Source organism: Lolium rigidum, chromosome 5 (genome assembly GCF_022539505.1).
Source record: "Lolium rigidum isolate FL_2022 chromosome 5, APGP_CSIRO_Lrig_0.1, whole genome shotgun sequence".
In the NCBI taxonomy this organism is placed as follows: Eukaryota; Viridiplantae; Streptophyta; class Magnoliopsida; order Poales; family Poaceae; genus Lolium; species Lolium rigidum.
In genome coordinates, this window is record NC_061512.1 from 224,545,130 (window position 1) to 224,565,712 (window position 20,583).

Consider the following 20,583-nt stretch of genomic DNA (forward strand, 5'->3'; position numbering starts at 1 on the left):
AAGTCCAGCCAGCCGTTGATGCTGCCGGCTGGGAGGTTGTTGAGCCAGGTGCGGGCGGAGCCGACTAGCATCAGGGAGGAGTAGCGCACCGCCCAGCGCTTGTTGCCTCTGGCGATGCCGACTGCGGTGGAGTAGTCCAGCGGCCAGTCCTCCGGCTTGGCAGTGCCGTCGTACTTGGGGGTGTCGCGCGGGAGCTGGAAGCCGTCGATCATGGGCTCGTTGGCGATGCGGGGCCCGAAGCACTTTGGGCCGGCTGGCCCTTCTTCTTCCGCGATGCGGGATTCGAACAGTCGGTCGAGACGATCTCGGGCGTCAGTTGGCTCGAGGCGCGGGCCCAGCCGGGATCGTGCCGGCTGGCGAGCGCCGCTTGCTTCTGGGGCCGGCCGGTGCTGGCGGCGGGGCTCGGAGTCTTGCTCATGGTTCCGGTTTGGTGGGGGCCGGCTGCGGCTGCTGCTGCCGCTCGGCTGGTGGCTCGGCCGGCTTGAGCTTGCATGCGTGGCCCGGGAGTCACGGTGCCGGCTTGGTGCTGGGGAGGCGGACTCGGCCGTGTCCCTGGCGCCTTCCCTGTCGTTGCCTGCAGTGCCACGAGTGTGAGAAGCTCTGGGGGCATTGACATACCTGGGGTCGGCCGACTGCTTGGTGGCCGCGTTGAGCAGCTCAGTCACCCGCTTGGTCTGGCGGCGTAACTCTTCGTCTTCGAGGCGGTTCAGCTCTTCTGCGGTGGCTTGCGCCGCGCGCATGTTCTTGTCGGGGGTGTTGTAGACGGGTTGCTCCGCAGACGGAGCCGGCGAGGGAGCGCCGTCGCGGGCGATCTCGGCGCCTAGGTCACGGCCCCTGCGGTGGATCTGGCCGGCTTGGCTGGGACCGTCGCCGCCTGGAGTGAGGCCGTGGGCGCGGTTGTACTCGCGCTGGGTGATCTCCATCTGGCGCTTGGCAGCGGCCAGTTCTTCGGTTTGCTTGAGGAGGAGCTGGCGGTGTGCCTCCAAATCCGCCTCGATGGTGGTGGGGTCGCCGCTAGGCCTGAGCGGGGTGCTCAGCTTCGCCCGGACTTCCTCCAGCCGGGACGGTGGTGGCGCCTTTGCGCCCGAGCCGGACGCGCCGGCCGCGGTGGGACGCTCTAGGTCCGGACCACGGACGCGTGTGGACTTGGCCCCGGCGTCGTCGCCGGTTGCCATGACCTCGTGCATGATGCAGGGGCTGGCGGTGGTGAGGCTGGCGCCGGCTCCGGGAGGAGGGCTTGCGCAGCGCAGGATCTGGCGCGGGTAGCGCGGTGGTGCGACGGTGGCGACGTAGACGTCGAAGCCGCCGAAGCTGATGATGTTGCCGCCGGCAGGGAATGGCCGGTCGGCGAAGCAGCCAGCGTTGTCGCTGATGCAGTCGAGGGAGCCGAATCTCCAGATCAAGCCTGAAACGACCCGCTCGCCGGTGGTGATGGTGAGGCCCGTCCGGATGAAAACACCGGCCGCGGACGCTGAAGGCCCCACGGTGGGCGCCAAATGTCGTGGTATCGTCACGGCGTATGTCATAGGGTGGCTAATCGAAGGTGGTTCCTAGATGGTCTCACGGTGGTATCCGGATGCGGGTATGGGGACAAATGACACGGTCGACGTACCCAGGTTCGAGGCCCTCCTGTGGAGGTAACACCTCTACTCCTGCTATGAGTGTATAAGATGATCACAGAGTACAATGGTGCTCCTTGAGCTGTATCCGGCTGCTCGGGGAGGCTAAGGTAGACGAAGGTCTCTCTCCTCGATTAACGCTAAGACTAGAATGAAGTGAGAATGATCGATCGTCCCCCGCACGAGGGGGGTAGCCCAGCTTATATAGGCACTGGCACTTTACATAGAAGTCCCTATAGTCTAGTGGCCGGCTTGGCCGGCTCCTGCTTCCGCTCCTTCCCGAGGCGTTGACGTCATGGAGCCGTTGAGGCGTAGTGGCCTGTCCTGTCCGCCTGCGGGAGTCAGCGGCATGGCGAGGAGATGTCCCCGTCGCCATCATGCCCTGTAGCCGGTACGGACCGACGTACGCCATGATGGCCTGTCCGCCGCGTGGCACTATTGCTCCACAGTGCCCCGCGCTTTACGAGAGTTGAGGTCAGCGTGAACCCGTGAACCCGGACCACCTACCCAGTTCCTTCTCATGCAAGACTCGCCAGCCTCGAGTCGGTCTAGAGTGTAAACCCCAGTCGGATATGGCTTGTAGAAGCCGGCCCAGCCACAGCGTAGAAGGCCGTAGCCAGGCCGACTAGGACTTAGAGCCAGCCGGCTCCCGAGGCAGCCGGCCACGGCTCCAGCCGGCTGCTCCTCAGCCGGCTTTTGCCGCCAGCCGGCCAACCTCAAGCCGGCTGCTCCGCGTCCATTGCCCTACCCGGGGTCTTCCCCCCGACACGTAGAACTTATATACGGTATGGCCCCTCCACCCATCACTTCCTACCGAACTATTCATGTCGCTAGAAAAATCACACTCTAGAATTTTATCATGGGTTAACACATGGTCACGTGCACCTTGCTTTCGAAGGCAACTTCTGTTCTTCAATTGTTTTGTGTTGGTGATTTAGTTCTCGAATATATAACTATAGATACTTAGACCTCCATGAATATTTATTTCTGGTTTCAGAAGTCTATAGAATAACTACCATACGAGCTTCCATTCCTACTTAAAAGAAGCATTTCTCATAGTGCCCTAATTGTTTGACGATTTTTTCATTTATCTGTGTATGTTTCATAAATACATGTCGTCCTAGAAAGCATTCAATCAAAATTTTCCATCTTTTTCTAACAATATGTACATAAATATTGAGATCAGGTAAGATTTTTTATGAAAAATATTTCATAATATGCAAAGTATAATTTTATTGACATATTTGTGTGAAAAAATGGTCAAAATTAGATGTTGGAGATTAAGACAATTTTAAAATGACATGTACTTCCAAACTAAAGGATTTCAAATTTATTATTTAATAAGACACAATACGATAAAGTATACCCTAATACATCAGATCAAATACAAAATTGCCCCTTAATGTTTCACTCTATTTTGATAATTAATGTTTTTTTACAACTCGTGGAGGTTATTGTAGCACTTTATGTGGCTTGTTCTGTGATATGTCGCAAAAGAAAATAGAAGCATGGAAAAGGTTTGACTTGTACACCACAAAATGTTTGATCAATTATTAAGCTATTTTCTACTAGTATGGTAATTTCTTTTATTACAATACTATATATTATTGTACTAATATTTCATATGTAATCAATATTTACCTTGTTGTTGTTGATGCTAATCTACTAGTGGAACAAGATCATGATTAAAGAAGTGCTAAACAAAAATTAGCAATGACAATAATCACGGAGCAAATTACGATTGTTAGTTGAACAAAAAGTTTAGAACAATTATTGAGAAATCAGAAACCTTATAGAATTTTGCAAATGAATAAAAATAATGATACACATGTGAACACATAAGTATAATAAAAAGTAAATTAACTCATGCAACTAAATGATAAAAAGTATAGAACATTTCAAGAATTGTTATTTGAAACAATAAAAGTGGGTATACCATAACAATACCCAAAAAAAATTAGCAGCCAAGATCAAGAAAATGCAAGTAAACCAAAAGTTACAAAACCAAGAGTAAAAGCTCATAAATGTAAACTGGACAGATGGAAAAGGGAAAAAATGTTGAGTAACTTGTGAACTCATAGCCATTAAGTCATACCTACCTACATAGCCTACCACTGCAAAATAAAGAAATAAATAGCATTGCCCAATGTGCTAGTTAACTCTTCAAATACAACTAGTATCAAAAGAAGCCTGCCTTCCTATCGGATACGCTCACTTATACAAATAGAAATCCGAAATACCATTCCCTCTGTTCTATATGGTTTGTTTCACATGTGTCGCCACATAATGTATGCTTGAACTGAAATCCAATCCACTTCCATAACCGCGTGCTCTGCACCTTGAAGAAAATGCCATATCAAAACAAACTCTGAAGCAGCCCAACAACTTACAGGTGGATTGTGAAGTTGCTGTTGCAGTATTGAACGCTAGCAGTATCAAATCTCAATGTGTTTGTCCACAAAAATCTTTTCAGTTTAAGGCCAAAATCATTCCAATGGTACTGTAGGATTCGGGGCCGGCCTTTATTTCGCTGCCTAAGGACATCATCATCAGTTCATAACCATCTTCAGCTAAAAACTGCCCAAAAGTTTGCCAGACCGTATGCCACATCCACAGCCGTGGGGTGTGGAAGTAACGGAACCCAAAGGCACGCCTGTGTTCTTCACGAAAAGGCCCTTTTGGTGTCCAGAAAAAGCTCCCATGCTTTCAGTTACAGGAGAGCAGAGGACAAAACACGCCCCCATGCCGTCTTTGCTGCTATAAAGAACCAACAGTGCCCAGGCACATTCCTTCCCAAGTTCCCATTGCAGCCTCCCAAGAACCCCCAAATCCACCCCAATCATCCCCTCTCAACAATCATCCACTACTCATCGCTACGCCAGAAGCATCGAGGGAAAGGAGATGCGTAGCAGCAGCAGCAGCATGCATTCCTCCCTGAGGAATCCCACTGCTCTTCTTGCTCAAGTCTTCCTGCTGATTAGCATCGTCTCCCTGCTGCAGCGCCCAGCCTCTGCTGAGATAAAGGTGATCGGAGAAGCTCTTGGCCCTTTTCTCTCTGTTCGTTTCTCCTTGTGTTTTTTGCTGGTGATGAAAAGGTTCGGCTGATTTGCCTGCAGCCGTATGTTGTGTACCTCGGCGCCCACTCGCATGGCAGTGAGGGCGCTGCGTTGGTGGCCAACCAAGAACGCGCCCGGAGCTCCCACTACCAGTTCTTGGGCTCCGTCCTGGGAAGGTAAATCGAACGAAAGTATCCTCTTGTCGAATTGATTCCTCTACCCTGTCGCGAGCTGAATGTCAAAAGATACAAGCAACCGAGCAAGTCTTCTGAATTTAACTGTGTTTCGATGGATGGTACCCATGCAGCGAGGAGAAGGCGCAGGATGCCATATTCTACTCCTACACCAAGTACATCAACGGCTTCGCCGCCACGCTGGAGGAAGAGGATGCGATGGAGATCTCAAGTACGCCTGTGTTCTTCTTCTTCGTTCCCTGTCTTCTCGCGTTCTCTGTTCCATGTGGTTTTCTGGGAGCGGGATTTGATTTTGATGTTCTCTGTTTATCTGGTGCTTGGTCCGCGCAGAGCACCCGAGCGTGATCTCGGTGTTCCCGAACAGAGGGCACAAGCTGCACACCACCCGGTCATGGGAGTTCCTCGGGATGGAGAAGGAGGGGCGGGTGAAAGCCAACTCCATCTGGGCAAAGGCAAAGTTCGGGGAAGGCATCATCATTGGCAATCTAGACACAGGTACGGACTCCTAACTATACATGCATGATCTCTCCATCTGATATCTGTTTCGGAGATCACTATTAGCACTATCAGGCTGTCACTTGACGAGATTAGCTAGAGCTGCTAGAGTGGGTCATTTTGTTGTGAGAGGATGAGAACCTGAGAACATGCCATTAGTTAGCCTATTATAACCTTCTGTAATAACTTGTTCGATTAGCAACGGCCATAATTTCTTCAGCGAGAATGGCAATGTTCTGCAGGAGCATAGCAGTGGGTTAACTTAGTCAGACCAAAACACCGCTCCAATTTCCTTCTGCAATCAACACGACCCGATCCGTGTAGCATAGGCAGGCAGCAGCTGCTGCTCCTGTGAGGCGTGTGTACAGTGCAGTCTGCAGTGCACGCAGAGCTAGCGCACAGGAGCAATGGCAGCAATCGGAATCTACACAGACGCAAAACGTCTCGCCGCCGAGGAGTAATATTGTCCCGTTGCGCTCGCGTGGAAACGCACGGCCGCGCCGCTCCCTGCCTTGAGCCGGGCGTCGGTTTTTATGAGCCGTTGGGACTCGGAACTGCCGCCGCGCAGCTCAATCCCGGCCGTCGGTCAGAAACGGAGGCAGCTTGTTTTCGTTTCTCAAGGTGCGAGAATGGCAACAAACAGGTGACGTGGATGGGCCGTGAAAAGGGTGCAGAGTCCATCACAAGTCCACTCCTCCACGCCCGTCTCGTAGTAGCAGCAGGCGGGGCCACCAGGCCGGCACGGCGGTGGGTGGTGGCAGGGAATCCCGGACGTCGTCGAGTCAAATCCCTCCTCATCCCTGGCCCCCGGCTCCGGCGACTAGCTAGCGCGGGACGGGGCCACGGCCGGCATCGGCATGAACGCATGTGATGATCTACCAATCTAACCTAGAGCTTTGCACTGTCTGTGTACAGGGGTTTGGCCGGAGGCCGGCAGCTTCAGCGACGACGGCATGGGCCCGGCGCCGGCGCGGTGGCGGGGCGTCTGCCACGACCAGAACTCCGACGCGCAGGTCCGATGCAACAGGTCAGTCTCCCTCCTACACCTCTAGTACTCGCTAATGTTCTCTGTGGCTTGCGTGCACAGTACAGTGCACACGGCCGTTCTGCCTGGGGCGACGTGCGGGTTTAACGTTTAAGCCCTGTGGATGCCTTATCCCGATCGATGGTGCACTCTTTTGTCTGCCTTGGTTCGTGTTGTTTAGCTTTGTGCCAATGTGCTGACTGCTGAGCGCCTCTTGACTTGACTAGTGTCCTTGTGCAATGTGCTGCATCGTGGAGCTTAAACTAACCATACTGACTACTGTTTTGTTTGTCTTCAGTGACAACTGACAAGACATGCCTAGACTAAGATTTGCCCCATGAGTGGTTAGCTTAGCTGCTTGATTAGTCACATGCAAGTGCTTAGGGTTATCTTAATCAAGAGTTCATATATATCCACTGTGAGGCCTTTGAACCTATCTTTTGAACAAACAAGTGAAATACATCGGCAGACGGAATTCCCAGCCTCTTTCGATAATGAGTTTATCGTGCAAAAAATAACATTTAATTTGAATTTGGGTCGGTTGGGTAGTCCAAAGTAAATTGTACGTGTTTTCTCACATCTACTGTATAACCCCATGACTCACCTTATTTGTCTGAAACTTTCGCTTCATCCTCGTCCAAACATTATATCCCAATATTTAGACATTTTCGAGTTGGGTATTCAAATTTTATTTGAGAATCTCGTTCGGTATTTGAACATATAATTCTTGGCCCCCTACGGGTGATTGTTTTTATCAGGTACCCAAAACCTTGGGTGAAACTTGCTAGTTTAGGTTAAAACAAAAGAGACAGTATACGAGTGGTATACACTCTCATCCAAAAATGCACTTGTGTGGAATTTCTCTAGAATGAAAACCTATGATCTATGATCAGGCCGCATGATGTTTGTTCTCTTTGATGCTTTCTTTTTGGAGAATTAAACTCTGGGTGATATCTTAGGTAGTGTTTGTGTTATAACTACATTACTACAAGGTTTTGATCACCCTGGCGGGATCTCTCGTTTATTTCTTCTTATTCTTTTTGTAGTAGGGCTATGTGCATTGCATCCCTAATGTCCTTACGACATTTCGTTGTTGGGGATCGAGAAAAAAATTATCAGTGGTAAATGCTTACCAAAATATATTCCCTTTGTCGAGAAAAAATATGCAATGCAAACCCCACACACACTTTTTGAAATAAGCTAGTGCGACATCCGGAGTTTCAGATACATGGCTCAGGGCATCTCCAGCGGCGCGACGCATTTCGGACGCTCAAAAGTGGTCGCGAGCGTCCGTTTGCGTCGCCCGCGGACATATTTTGTCCGCTCGTCCGTTTGCGTCTGGGTGTGCTCCCACCGGGGCGGCCCATTTTTTGAATTGCAACATAGTACAAACATTGAAAGTAGTACATAAAAATGCATAAATACTATACAAAGTAGATCTATAGGCCTAGACTACTTGCTTCCTGACGGGCCGGCACCGTCGTTGCGTCGCTCCGTCGCTTGCTTCTCCGCCGCCTCCCGCGCGGCCGCTATGGCTCGGTGCGCCGCCGCGTCCTCTTGCGAGCACTCGCTCCGGCCCTCGCGTTGGCGGCCTCATCCTTGAGCGTCTCGAAAGACTCGACGAGGGCCCGGCTCGCTCCGCCGCCTTCTCCTCCGGCGTCGGCGCATCGGGGTCATCGGATGACCAAGATATCTCCAAGTCGGAGTCCTCGGCCGGCAGCCGGCAGCCGCGAGCCTCGCGCTGTTCCAGCTCAGCGTCCAACGCCGCGTGGCCCGCCAGCTCCTCCTCTGCTTCCTGCGCCGCGAGTGCCAGGGCCACGGCGTCCCTGACCGGGTCGAGGAGGTCGCCCGTGCTGTCGTCAGAGTCGAACTCCTCGGAGGAGCTTGACGCCGAAGGAGGTGGAGTGGGAGGAAGGTGGAGGCGCGGCAGCCTGGCCGCGTCTGGCGCTGCTCATGGTGGATCTGCTTGAGAGGAAGCGGCGCTACGGCAGTGGCGGCTAGGGTTTGTGGGGAGGATGTGCTCATGGTGAACCCCTGTATATATAGCGCGGAGGCAGGGCGACGGCCGCGCCGCGTGGCATCGGCATTACTACGTGCGCAGAGGTAGGCGACGGCCGCGAGCCACGCGAGGCATCGCCATTAACGCGGCCGCAGACTGCCGAAGCGACGCCTCGGTGTCAGTACTGGCGGAGAAGACGCATCGACGCTGCGCACGCTCGCGGAAGCCGAGGTTCTTCATTAACGCGGCCCTGCAAAGGCTGCAGCGCGCCGCCCGGAAGTAATGCCGCGGAAGACGAAGCTGTTGTGCCGCTGCCAGGCGGGCCCGTGCGAGGACCGAGCGGACATTTTCCGCGACCGCCGAGCGTCCGCCGCGACGCAAACCTGGCGCATATTTGGGCAAGGTTTGCGTCGCGGCGGACGGTCCGGTCACTTTGCGTCGCCCTGCTGGAACAGGCCCCAGACGCATTTCCGGTCACGGCGGACACAAATAGTCGCTCAGCGTTCGTTTGCGTCGCGCCGGTGGAGATGCCCTCACTACCATCTGCGCTTGGTTAAAATAACCAACACAAAAAAAACTCAAGTTGTACAGTGTACTACATGCTTTGCTTCTGAGCGCTCTCCACCAGTGGTTCAGTCCACGCTGCGAATCATGTGAGCCTAGGCAGAGCTTGCGTCCTAGACATCAGCAGACACGCCTTTTCGACTTTTCGCTGCCTGCCGGTACACCACAGATTGCCGCCATGATTCTGCCAAGATTACGGCCCAGAAAGATTTCCGTCGCTTTGTCGTGCGCTTTCCCATGATTATGCATGCCGTATAGTCCAAGTTCAGGTATCGACGAGGCACCACAAAACCACGTTGTTTTGTTCAGAAAAGGTAGCTCCAAAAGTACGCTCTGATCCATGGATATGCACAACGCAAGCTTGGCTCTTGGTGCGTCGGGGTCCATGGCTCCTGCATATCTTCAGTTGCTTCAGCATCGCATGTGCCCCTCCGTGATCATGTGCCTGCGGCTGGAGCTACAGGGAGGTCGCTCGACAACATGTAATGCAGCGCTAGCTAGCTGCCACTGCCATGGCTGAAGAAACGCAGTCGTGAGTACAGCTTGGGTTGCATCCGACGGGACCATTATCGTCACATTAACTCCTCTGTCAAATCATGTGTTGTTCACTGAAGCAAGATTCTCCTGGAAACATTCGCTTAACAGCTTAAGCGCTAAGCATTGTTTGGATTGTTATCTGCTCCTTTATTCAGTCAAGATGCAGGCAGGGTTTAGTGTTTGATGGAAGCTAATGCGCTTCTGAATTTGCAGGAAGCTGATCGGCGCGCAGTACTTCAACAAGGGCTACATCGCTACTGTCGGGCAGGCGAACCCGGCCAGCACGCGGGACAGCGACGGGCACGGCACGCACACGCTGTCCACGGCGGCGGGCCGCTTCGTGCCGGGCGCCAACCTCTTCGGGTACGGCAACGGCACGGCGAAAGGCGGCGCCCCCGGCGCGCACGTCGCGGCGTACAAGGTGTGCTGGCGGCCCGTGAACGGCAGCGAGTGCTTCGACGCCGACATCATCGCGGCCTTCGACGCGGCCATCCACGACGGGGTCGACGTCCTCTCCGTGTCCCTCGGCGGATCGCCCGCCGAGTACTTCGATGACGGCGTCGCCATCGGGTCGTTCCACGCCGTGAGGAATGGGGTTACCGTGGTCTGCTCGGCGGGGAACTCCGGGCCGGGAGCGGGTACGGTGTCCAACACCGCGCCGTGGCTCGTCACCGTCGGCGCAAGCACCGTGGACCGCGAGTTCCCGGCGTACCTTGTTCTCGGCAACAAGAAGCGGATCAAAGTCGGTAACAATTACATGCGCCGGAGCATATCTTCAGTTGCTTCGGCTATGTGACAATATCTAACATTTTATCTTGCACAGGGACAAAGCCTGTCGCCGGTGCCCCTTCCTGCGAACAAGCATTACCAGCTCATCAGTTCCGAAGAAGCCAAGGCAGCCAATGCAACAGCTGCGCAAGCGTAAGACTTACGGAGTAGATATCTTGCTGCTGAAATTTACTTGCAATGTCGTTTTACCTGACATGAAACTGTAACTTTATATCATTGCAGGCAATTGTGCATCGAGGGGTCACTGGACAAGGCGAAAGTGAAGGGGAAGATCGTGGTGTGCATGCGAGGGAAGAACGCGCGGGTGGATAAAGGAGAGACAGTTCTTCGAGCCGGCGGTGCTGGGCTGGTGCTTGCAAACGATGAGTCCACCGGGAACGAGATGATCGCCGACGCGCACGTGCTCCCGGCCACGCACATCACCTATTCTGATGGAGTCGCGCTGCTTGCCTACATGAACTCAACCAGGTGAGGCTAAGTTATATATGCTTAGTTCGATTCTGTTAACAAATTGGCCTATTAGCTCAGCTGGTTATAGCGTCGTGCTAATAACGCGAAGGTCACAGGTTCGAGACCTGTATGGGCCATTATTTTTGCCCTTTTTTTGTTCATTTTTATGCTGAACATGAAGACTTTGTGCAGGCTTGCGTCAGCCTACATCACCGTGCCGAGCACTGCGCTGGAGACGAAGCCATCGCCGTTCATGGCCGCCTTCTCCTCTCAGGGTCCCAACACCGTTACGCCCCAGATCCTCAAGGTCCTGAGTAACTCCACAATCTTCTCCTACTAATTGTTCCTCTGCTCATCGGCATATACCTTACGTAAGTGTGTCTTGCAGCCGGACATCACGGCGCCGGGTGTGAGCATCCTCGCGGCGTTCACCGGCCTGGCTGGCCCAACCGGCCTCGCCTTCGACAGCCGCCGCGTCCTCTTCAACTCCGAGTCCGGCACCTCCATGTCCTGCCCGCACGTCGCCGGCATCGCCGGCCTGCTCAAGGCCCTCCACCCCGACTGGAGCCCGGCCGCGATCAAGTCCGCCATCATGACCACCGCCAGGGTGCGGGACAACACGAAGCAGCCGATGCGCAACTCGTCCTTCCTCCCGGCCACGCCCTTCGGCTACGGCGCCGGCCACGTGCAGCCCAACCGCGCCGCCGACCCCGGCCTCGTCTACGACATGGGCGCCACGGACTACCTCCACTTCCTCTGCGCGCTGGGCTACAACTCGTCCGTGATCGACACGTTCATGGGCTGTGGGCAGCCGGACCACGACGACGGACGGCGCTATGCTTGCCCGGCGGCGCCGCCCAAGGTGGAGGACCTCAACTACCCGTCCGTCGCGGTGCCCCACGTGTCCCCGTCCGGCGAGCCGCGCACCGTCACGAGGAGGGTGCGCAACGTGGGCGCCGCGCCGGCCGTGTACGACGTGAGTGTCAACGAGCCGCGCGGCGTGTCGGTGTCCGTGCGGCCGAGCCGGCTCGAGTTCGCCGCGGTGGGGGAGGAGAAGGAGTTCGCCGTGACGTTTAGGGCCAAGAAAGGGTCCTTCTTGCCCGGCGAGTACGTGTTCGGGCGGATGGTGTGGTCGGACGGCGCCGGGCGGCACCGCGTCCGGAGCCCGCTCGTCGCAAGGGTCGCCGATCATCATAGGACAAATAAAACCGGCATCTCCGTCGCTTGATGAGCTTAGTTAGGATCTGGGTACTGCTTGTTGTCAGCAAACGGAGGAAGCCAATGCAAAAGAAATTGGCTTTTCTGGCCTGTGCGTTACCAAGAAAAAAACTTAATACGCACAAAACCAAGTTATTGTCTCAGTCGTGAGTGAAAATTGTTGCGCGTGTTCAAATGAATATATTGCATATATAGCTCTTTCCCCCCATCACCTCGAAGTTTAAATAAGTTTCCTAGTGCATCAATTCGATGTGATATTAGAGCCGACAATTATCAAATCAGACCCACTATTAAAACGAAAAGAAAAAATATCTACAACGTACAAAGTAATTAATGCTTGAAAAAGGACTGCTAGATGTGTTCCCCATATTTAATTAGGGGTGCATAAAATTCCTCAGTGATCTCTAGGAAATTTATAGTATGTCTCCCCGTCACTGCATGCCATGGTGCACAACAGTGTGGAGTGTTGACATTTTCACCATTGGCACTCAAGAAACTGGTCATGACTGGTTCAACCGGTAAGGAAAAAATTGCCATCACCTCTGATCAACATCAGTGACAGCTCTTAACCTGTTTGCTGATGTGCGCTTTGTGCAAATATCTGAAGTCCAGGAACCGGGTGTGCCAATGACTGAAATTGAGCACGTGATGATGAAGGGGAGAGAGAGAGCTACTATCTCTGTTACCCCAGTTTCTCTACGAAGACACAGTAAGGACTAGTGCAGGACAGAGTAGCTGGGTAATTATTTTATCACTAATCATTGAGCAAATAATAGTACTAAGAGTCTACGCTGGCTCTAGCCTTTTCAGTTTGTGTGGTCTGCACTTCTTCTAAACCTTTGTGGAATCCTCATATTCCCCTTCCTTTCGTTACCATTACCTGGAGGCAACCTTAGTGGGATGGCTGATTTGTTTCAACTCATTGGTTTGTAATATCTGCAAACTGAACTCGTTGCTCTTTTCCGTGGAAAGAAGTTGGTTATTTCCAATGACTACCCAAATTTCTCCTAGTACTTTCATCTTGCACTGGGCTGTTCCTTCTGTGATAAAGATACAAGACTATCCACTCATTTATCCTTCTCTTGTACCATTCATCCACCTTCTTTCTCTGGCGGGTGTGTTTACTCCAAGAGCAATGCATGGATCATGAGCAACCTTGAAGGTATATGCATTCAATATTCAATTAATTAGAAGATCAAACATGTTCTTTAAATAACATCGCTTATTACCCCTGCTCAATAAACTTTCTGTTTTTTCTGTAGATTTGATGTACCAGGACAGAATTGGTACTAAGGCTGAGTGTTCACTTTTGCAAATATGCTTTTTGTGAAAGATTGGAGTAAAACTACATGAACAGAAATGGCAGAGATCACTCTTATTCTGGTCATACAAAAGTTAGGCATAGCTGTGGCAGGAGAAACACTGAAGTTAGCTAAACCATTGCTTGAAAGGAAAGATGAGTTATTGGTTGCACTCCCAGCTAACATGAAACTGATAAAAGATGAACTTGAGATTATTAATGCATTTGTTAAGGAAATCGGCATCAAGGCCTGTAAAGGTGAAGTGATAGAAACTTGGATAGGTCAAGTCCGAAGGTTGGCGTTCGATATGGAAGACGTTGTGGATCAGTTTATGTATGTCATTGGTGAAAACAAAATGACAGGTTCATGGGCTCATCTGAAGAAGATATTCAAGAAGCCTCGGTCTCTCATTTCACTTGATGATGTTGCTACTAAAGCAGATGCAGTAAATAAAGAACTTATTGAACTTTCAAGAAGAAAACACCGCTGGACCAAACCAATTGCTGGTGTGAGTGATATTCCCACAACCAGCTATGAGAATGAACATCTTTTTTATCTACCTGGGCATGATCGTTCAATCAATGATGATGAGCTTATAGGTATTTATGAAAAAAGGAAACATTGATTGAAATCCTGCACTCCGAAGAACTTTCCATGCGAGTTGTTGCTGTCTGGGGTATGGGCGGCATAGGAAAAAGCACTCTTGTCAACAATGTGTACACAAATGAATTATCCCATTTTGGTTGTCATGCATGGGTGTCTATCTCTCAGTCGTATAAACTGGATGATGTTTGGAGAAACATGCTGAGAGAACTCACAAAAGATAATAGAGAATTTGACACTCAAAAGATGAATGGTGCAGAATTGCGAGTGGAACTGAAGAAAATTCTGGCTAAAGAGCGGTACCTGATCATATTGGATGATGTCTGGAGAGCAGCAGATTTTCTAAAAATCACAGAGGTTCTTGTTGATAATGGCCTGGGAAGCAGAGTAATAATAACTACACGGGAAGATGTAGCTTCAAGAGCTGAAGATGGCTATAAGATTAAAGTAGAGCCTCTGAGTGACAATGATGCATGGCTTCTGTTTTGCAGGAAGGCATTTCCAAACATCAAAAACCGTAATTATCCCCCAGAATTATGTGAGTATGGTAAATCTATAGTGGGGAAATGTGATGGTTTGCCATTAGCTCTCGTGGCAATAGGAAGCTTATTGTCACTCAGTACCAAGAGTAATAAAAAGTGGAGGACTTTTTATGAACAGCTTGTTTCAGAGCTAAACATCAATGAGAACCTAAACCGTGTGGAAAAAATTCTGAATCTAAGCTATAAGTTCCTGCCAAATTATTTGAAGAACTGTTTCTTGCATTGTGCAATGTTCCCAGAAGACTTTCTACTCCACAGAAAAAGGTTGATTAGATTGTGGATTGCTGAAGGACTTGTTGCACAAAGAGGAGCATCCAACATAGAAGATGTTGCTGAAGGCTATCTGATAGAACTTGTCCAACGAAGCATGCTCCATGTTGTAAACAGGAACAACTTTGACAGGATTAGATGTCTTCGGATGCATGATCTTGTGCGTGACCTAGCCATTTCTCAATGTAAAAATGAGAGTTTCTGTGCAGTTTATGACGACACCCATGGAGTGGTGGTACAACTGGGCTTAGAACCTCGTCGTTTGGCGGTGGTCCGCTGCAACAATAACATTCGATCAAACATAGACCCAACAAGGCTTCGCACCTTCATATCATTCGACAGCAGCATGGCGCTGTCTTCATGGTCTTCTTTTATTCCCACGGAATCCAAGTTTCTTGCCGTACTGGACTTATCAGGTTTGCCTATTGAGGCTATTCCAAATTCAGTCGGAGAGTTATTCAACCTGAGGTATTTTTGCCTGAATGACACCAATGTGAAGTTGCTCCCAAAATCCATGAAGAAGCTTCACAATTTACAAACACTGAGTCTTGAACGTACAAACTTGCTGAAAGTCCCCAAAGAGTTTTCAAATCTAACGAAATTGCGCCACTTGCTTATTTGGAAATTGCTAGATGAAACATATACAAGTTTCCATAATTGGGAATCTGTGGAACCATTTGAGGGCTTGTGGAGATTGAAGGAATTGCAATCTTTGAATGAAATTCGTGCCACTAAAGTTTTTGTTGCAGAACTAGGAAATTTATCCCGCCTAAGGAGCCTTTACATTACATATGTAAGGAGTAGCCACTGTGCACAAATGTGCGACTCATTGTCAAAGTTGCACCATCTGTCAAATTTAAACATAAGAGCATACAACGAAGATGAGACGCTCCTGCTAGAAGATTTGACGATGCCAAACCCACTTGAAAAGCTCAGTTTCGTAGGGCGATTGTCAGAGGGAACTTTGAAATCTCCATTTTTCTCAACTCATGGAAATCGTCTTCTGAATATGGAGCTATTATGGTGTCAGCTCACTGAGAATCCAGCGGCACAGCTCTTTGAGTTGTCAAATTTAACAGAGTTACATCTTAAAAGGGCGTATACTGGACAGCAGCTAAATTTTCATGCAGAATGGTTTGAACATATGAAGAAGGTTGTTTTGTCAGATTTGCCACAAGTCAATCAAATATGCATACATGAGGGTGCATTGGTCAGTCTTGAATATCTTCTAATCGATAGCCTCAAGGAATTACGTGAGGTCCCTACTGGTATCAAATTTCTCAATTCCATCAAGGAAGCATATTTTACTAGGATGCATCCTGATTTCATTCTTCAGATGGGAAAACTAGAGCATATTCCGAAGGTCCACTGGTCAGCACAAGGTAAGTTTAGATCATCTAACATTGGGTAACCAGTTCACAGAGAACATGTGTGGTCCACAAGACTTTTGGTGCACCTGAGCTCTGAAGCAAAAAAAAGTCGTGGGAAATCTGAATATTTTTTACCATATAAATAAAATATACGAGGGTCATCAAAATTCAAACCCTCTTGAGAAAATAATTCAGCTATGGTAGTGTTTAATTAATGGGCTCAGATGACTACCTAATTTTAATTAACTATTCATATGATGATTTGCTGTTTTTATTTTTCAAGTTGTGAGTTGAAATTAAAATGGAAGTTCTGTGACAGTGTAGATGGATATTGTGTCTAGGGATTTTTTTTTTCAAATTATTTACATCTTAGAAGGTAGTTTCGATCTCGGGTGCATTAGAAAGCTAGATGCACTTGATACATTTTACAGGAGTTTTTGCTAAAATACTATACATATTACAAGAGTAAGTTTGGTCACCTGAAAGTGTTTTGCTATACTTGCCCACTGTCCAGAACCTATTCAATGAGCAAGCATACAAAACCTTGTTAGTAAATTTGTAGTTAAGTTGATATAGCAAATTATAGACACCACAAAGGAATTTCCAGAGGATAGATCTCGTTCTTATGCTCCTTTTCTACATAAAATGCAGGAGTGTCCACCCTTCAGACACAGGACGGTAACCTGCCTGCATCAGCCAGCAACAACAACCCACAATGGCGCATTTTAGGTGGCGGTTGGGTTTTCATCTAACGGCGGCTGCGCATCAACGATGGTCTGGATGATGAATTACCAGCTTGGCATGAGAAAATGAATGATCCGTTCCCCACAGCTCTGATCAATGCCTGACTTTCTGAAGTGTAGACAGTGAATTGATAGTGTTTCATTAGAAGAACAATTTCCTGTGTGGTTTTGTTTGTAACTTTGTATAGTGCTTCTGAAGCACGGGAAATAATTATCTTTAGCTAAGCGATACATATAATAATATTCGAAACAGCGGTACATTTTTTATATGTAAAGTTATTTAATTAATTGAACAAGTTTGAGTTTCCATTTGAAATGTTTTTGTGACCATGGCCCTGTTTGTTTTGGTTCATGTGACCATGGCCCTGGTTGGTTTGGTTCATGTGACAATGGTCCTCTGATATCTGAGCAAATGACCTTAATCCCGCTATTATCTCTGCCCAGGTTGTCCGATGGGAGATGCAACCCTATATCTTTATTTTCGTATTTTTTCAAGACAATCTTTATCTTAGTTCTTTTTTGAGACAATCTTTATCTTAATTAGTATTCTGCATGTCGTTGCTGTTGTATGTACGCTAGCCGGTCCTCCCTTGACGCTAGTTCTTACTAGATTTATCTGTCTTGACGCTAGTTTTTTTTTTCTAGTCTTATGTTTTTTCGAAGTTGGTCTGCTGGGTCTTTGACCCATTGATCTAGGTGACAAATATTTCAAGTGGCATGTAGTAACTTTTTTCCCCTTCCGGAGCACATGCCAGTGAAAGATTAAGAAAGTATTTCCGAAGATCCGAAGCAAAACTTGCATCATACCAGCTGTGATGAATTCATTACAATATTAATCCGTATGTGTTTTCTAAGTTGGTCTTCTGGGTCTTTGCCCCGCTGATCTAGGTGGCAAATATTTCGAGTGGCATGCACTAACTATTGTTGGGGAAGATAATCTGCAGGTCTATATTACAGAATTTTATAAGAAATTATTTGGGGCACCGGTTCCAAATAATATCTCATTGGCTGAAGAAGATGTGCAGGACATTCCTCAGATATCTGATATTGAGAATGATATTTTGATATCACAGTTTTCTGAGGAAGAGGTTCATGATGCGCTATTTCAGATGGAACGTAATAAAGCTCCAGGTCCGGATGGATTTCCAGCGGAGTTTTACCAAAAATGTTGGGATATAATAAAGGATGATTTGATGGCGCTTTTTAATCAGTTTAGTAGTGGGGACTTGCCTCTCTACAAATTGAATTTTGGTGTCATCACTTTATTACCCAAGAAGGAGGATGCGGTCCAAATACAACAATATAGACCTATTTGCCTGTTGAATGTGTGTTTCAAAATTTTTACTAAAGCTGGCACAAATCGTATAACGGGGATTGCCCCACGGGTTATAAAACCTACACAATCAGCCTTTATGCCAGGGAGGAACATATTAGAAGGGGTGGTCATTCTTCATGAGACAATTCATGAGTTGCATAGTAAGAAATTAGATGGGGTCTTATTTAAGATCGATTTTGAGAAGGCCTATGATAAAGTGAAATGGTCTTTTTTACAACAGACGTTGAGAATGAAGGGATTCGCTCCAGAATGGTGTAGAATTGTGCAACAATTTGTTCAAGGGGGAAGTGTTGGGGTAAAAGTGAATGATGACATTGGTCATTATTTCCAAACAAAAAAAGGGTTACGACAAGGTGATCCGTTGTCCCCAATACTCTTCAATATTGTAGTGGATATGTTAGCCATCATAATTGAACGAGCAAAAAATGATGGTCAAGTGGGGGGACTTATTCCTCATCTTGTTGAGGGAGGTATCTCTATACTACAATATGCCAATGACACTATACTTTTTATGGAGCATGACCTTATGAAAGCTGTTAACATGAAGTTAATTTTATGCCTGTTTGAAGAACTCTCAGGGCTTAAAATAAATTTTCATAAGAGCGAGATTTTTTGTTTTGGGAAGGCAAAGGGAGAGGAGGACCAATATAAGCAGATCTTTGGATGTGACGCTGGTTCTTTACCCTTTAGATACTTAGGTATTCCTATCCATTACAGAAAACTCAGAAATTCTGATTGGTACCCAGTGGAAACTCGGTTTGAATGCAAATTGGGATGCTGGAAAGGCAAATTACTATCATATGGGGATAGACTTGTCCTTATCAATTCAGTTTTAACAAGCTTACCTATGTTTATGCTATCCTTTCTAGAGATACCCGTTGGGGTAAGGAAAAGATTAGATTTCTATAGGTCTAGATTCTTTTGGCAATCCGATGAAAATAAAAGAAAATATAGACTTACAAAATGGAATATTGTATGTCGGCCCAAAGATCAAGGGGGTTTAGGTATTGAAGTTCTAGAACTTAAGAATAGATGTTTATTGAGTAAGTGGCTCTATAAACTTCTTAATGAGGATGGGATGTGGCAAGAATTGCTACACAATAAATATTTAAGACACAAGACGTTATCCGGGGTACAAGCTAAACCCACAGATTCTCCCTTTTCGAAAGGTTTGATGGGGGTGAGAGACGATTTTTTTAGTAGGGGATTCCTCAAGGTTGGTAATGGTGAATCAACTCGCTTTTGGGAAGATACATGGTTAGGAAAAAAGTCACTAGCTGAACAATACCCATCCTTATATAATATTGTGCATCACAAGAATGTAACAGTAGCTCAAGTGTTAACACAAACGCCACTGAATATCAGTTTCGGGAGGTTGTTGGTGGGAAACAAATGGACTCTATGGTTACAGCTTATGCCAAAAACTTATGGGGGTTATTTTAAATGATGAGAAAGATCGATTTATTTGGAATTTAACAGCCAACGGTTTGTTTTCAGTCAAATCTATGTATGAGGATCTTATGAATGACCACACTCCCTTTCTTCGAAAATACCTATAGAAAGTTAAAGTGCCTCTTAAGATAAAAATATTTATGTGGTTTCTGAGTAATAAGGTGTTACTTACGAAAGATAATTTAGTTAAAAGGAGGTGGAATGGGTGTACAAAATGTGTTTTTTGTGGGGAACAGGAGACTATTGAACACCTCTTTATCACTTGCCCTTTAGCTAAATTACTTTGGCGCACAGTCACTTTCACTTTTGACCTCACACCTCCAGCCAATATTACAAATATGTTTGGTAATTGGTTAAATGGAGTTGATAGACAATCTAAGGCTTTCATCCGGGTTGGGGTTTCGGCCTTATGTTGGTCTATATGGAGGGCGAGGAATGACATTATTTTTAACAAAAAACAATCTTTTCACTTTTTGCAGGTTATCCATATGGTGGCACATTGGGTTCAGTTGTGGGCTCTACTGGGATACTATGGCTACTGGATGCACACGGCTCCAGACGGTCGCTCAGGATATCTTGTGCCAGGCTGGCTGGCGGCACAATAGGCGGCTACATTGATGAGTAGTCCAATTTTGCTTTTTTTCTTTCGATGGTTGATTCTTGTATCAATCCTCGGTAATGCTTGAGATGTAACAAACTATATTATACTCGTGAATTTTTCAATAAAAGGCCGTGTGCATCATCATGATGCAGAAGCCGGGGTTTTACTCCCCATTTCGAAAAAAAAAATGCACTAACTACTACTTTCCCCCCTTCTGGAGCATATGCCAGTGAAAGATCAAGAAACTATTAAAGAAGATCCGAAGCAAAACTTACATCATACGGGATGTGAGGAATTTATTACAATATTAATCGTTGGATCGATCACAAACTAACGTCATCAGTTACTGCAACAATCCTAGTCACAACTCGCAAGCAGGGGCGCGGTGGATCGATCACAAACTAACGTCCTGGTAGCAGA

At 48.0% G+C, this 20,583-nt stretch overlaps 1 protein-coding gene, 1 non-coding gene and 1 pseudogene across 2 annotated transcripts; all 3 read left to right on the forward strand.

Annotated features, from left to right (window-relative positions):
* The first annotated feature begins 4,520 nt into the window (after positions 1–4,520).
* Positions 4,521–11,955, forward strand: LOC124657162 (subtilisin-like protease SBT5.3). The gene is made up of 10 exons (XM_047195763.1): positions 4,521–4,643; positions 4,736–4,851; positions 4,983–5,080; positions 5,200–5,364; positions 6,280–6,391; positions 9,702–10,230; positions 10,312–10,409; positions 10,500–10,745; positions 10,920–11,034; positions 11,116–11,955. The coding sequence occupies exons 1-10, from the start codon at positions 4,521–4,523 to the stop codon at positions 11,953–11,955; spliced, it is 2,442 nt and encodes an 813-aa protein (XP_047051719.1).
* On the forward strand, positions 10,791–10,864 carry TRNAI-AAU. Its single transcript has one exon. It is a non-coding gene; the product is annotated as a tRNA-Ile (tRNA).
* Positions 11,956–13,294: 1,339 nt separating the features above from the next.
* On the forward strand, positions 13,295–16,072 carry LOC124657163 (annotated as a pseudogene).
* The last annotated feature ends 4,511 nt before the right edge of the window (positions 16,073–20,583 follow it).

What these genes read in the sequence shown, in the direction of transcription:
- LOC124657162 (XM_047195763.1), top strand. Translation starts at nt 4,521, where the DNA reads ATGCGTAGCAGCAGCAGCAGCATGCATTCCTCCCTGAGGAATCCCACT. An exon ending in GGATGCGATGGAGATCTCAA is followed by an intron (nt 5,081 to 5,199) that starts GTACGCCTGTGT and finishes TGGTCCGCGCAG; the next exon opens with AGCACCCGAGCGTGATCTCG. An exon ending in GCCTACATGAACTCAACCAG is followed by an intron (nt 10,746 to 10,919) that starts GTGAGGCTAAGT and finishes GACTTTGTGCAG; the next exon opens with GCTTGCGTCAGCCTACATCA.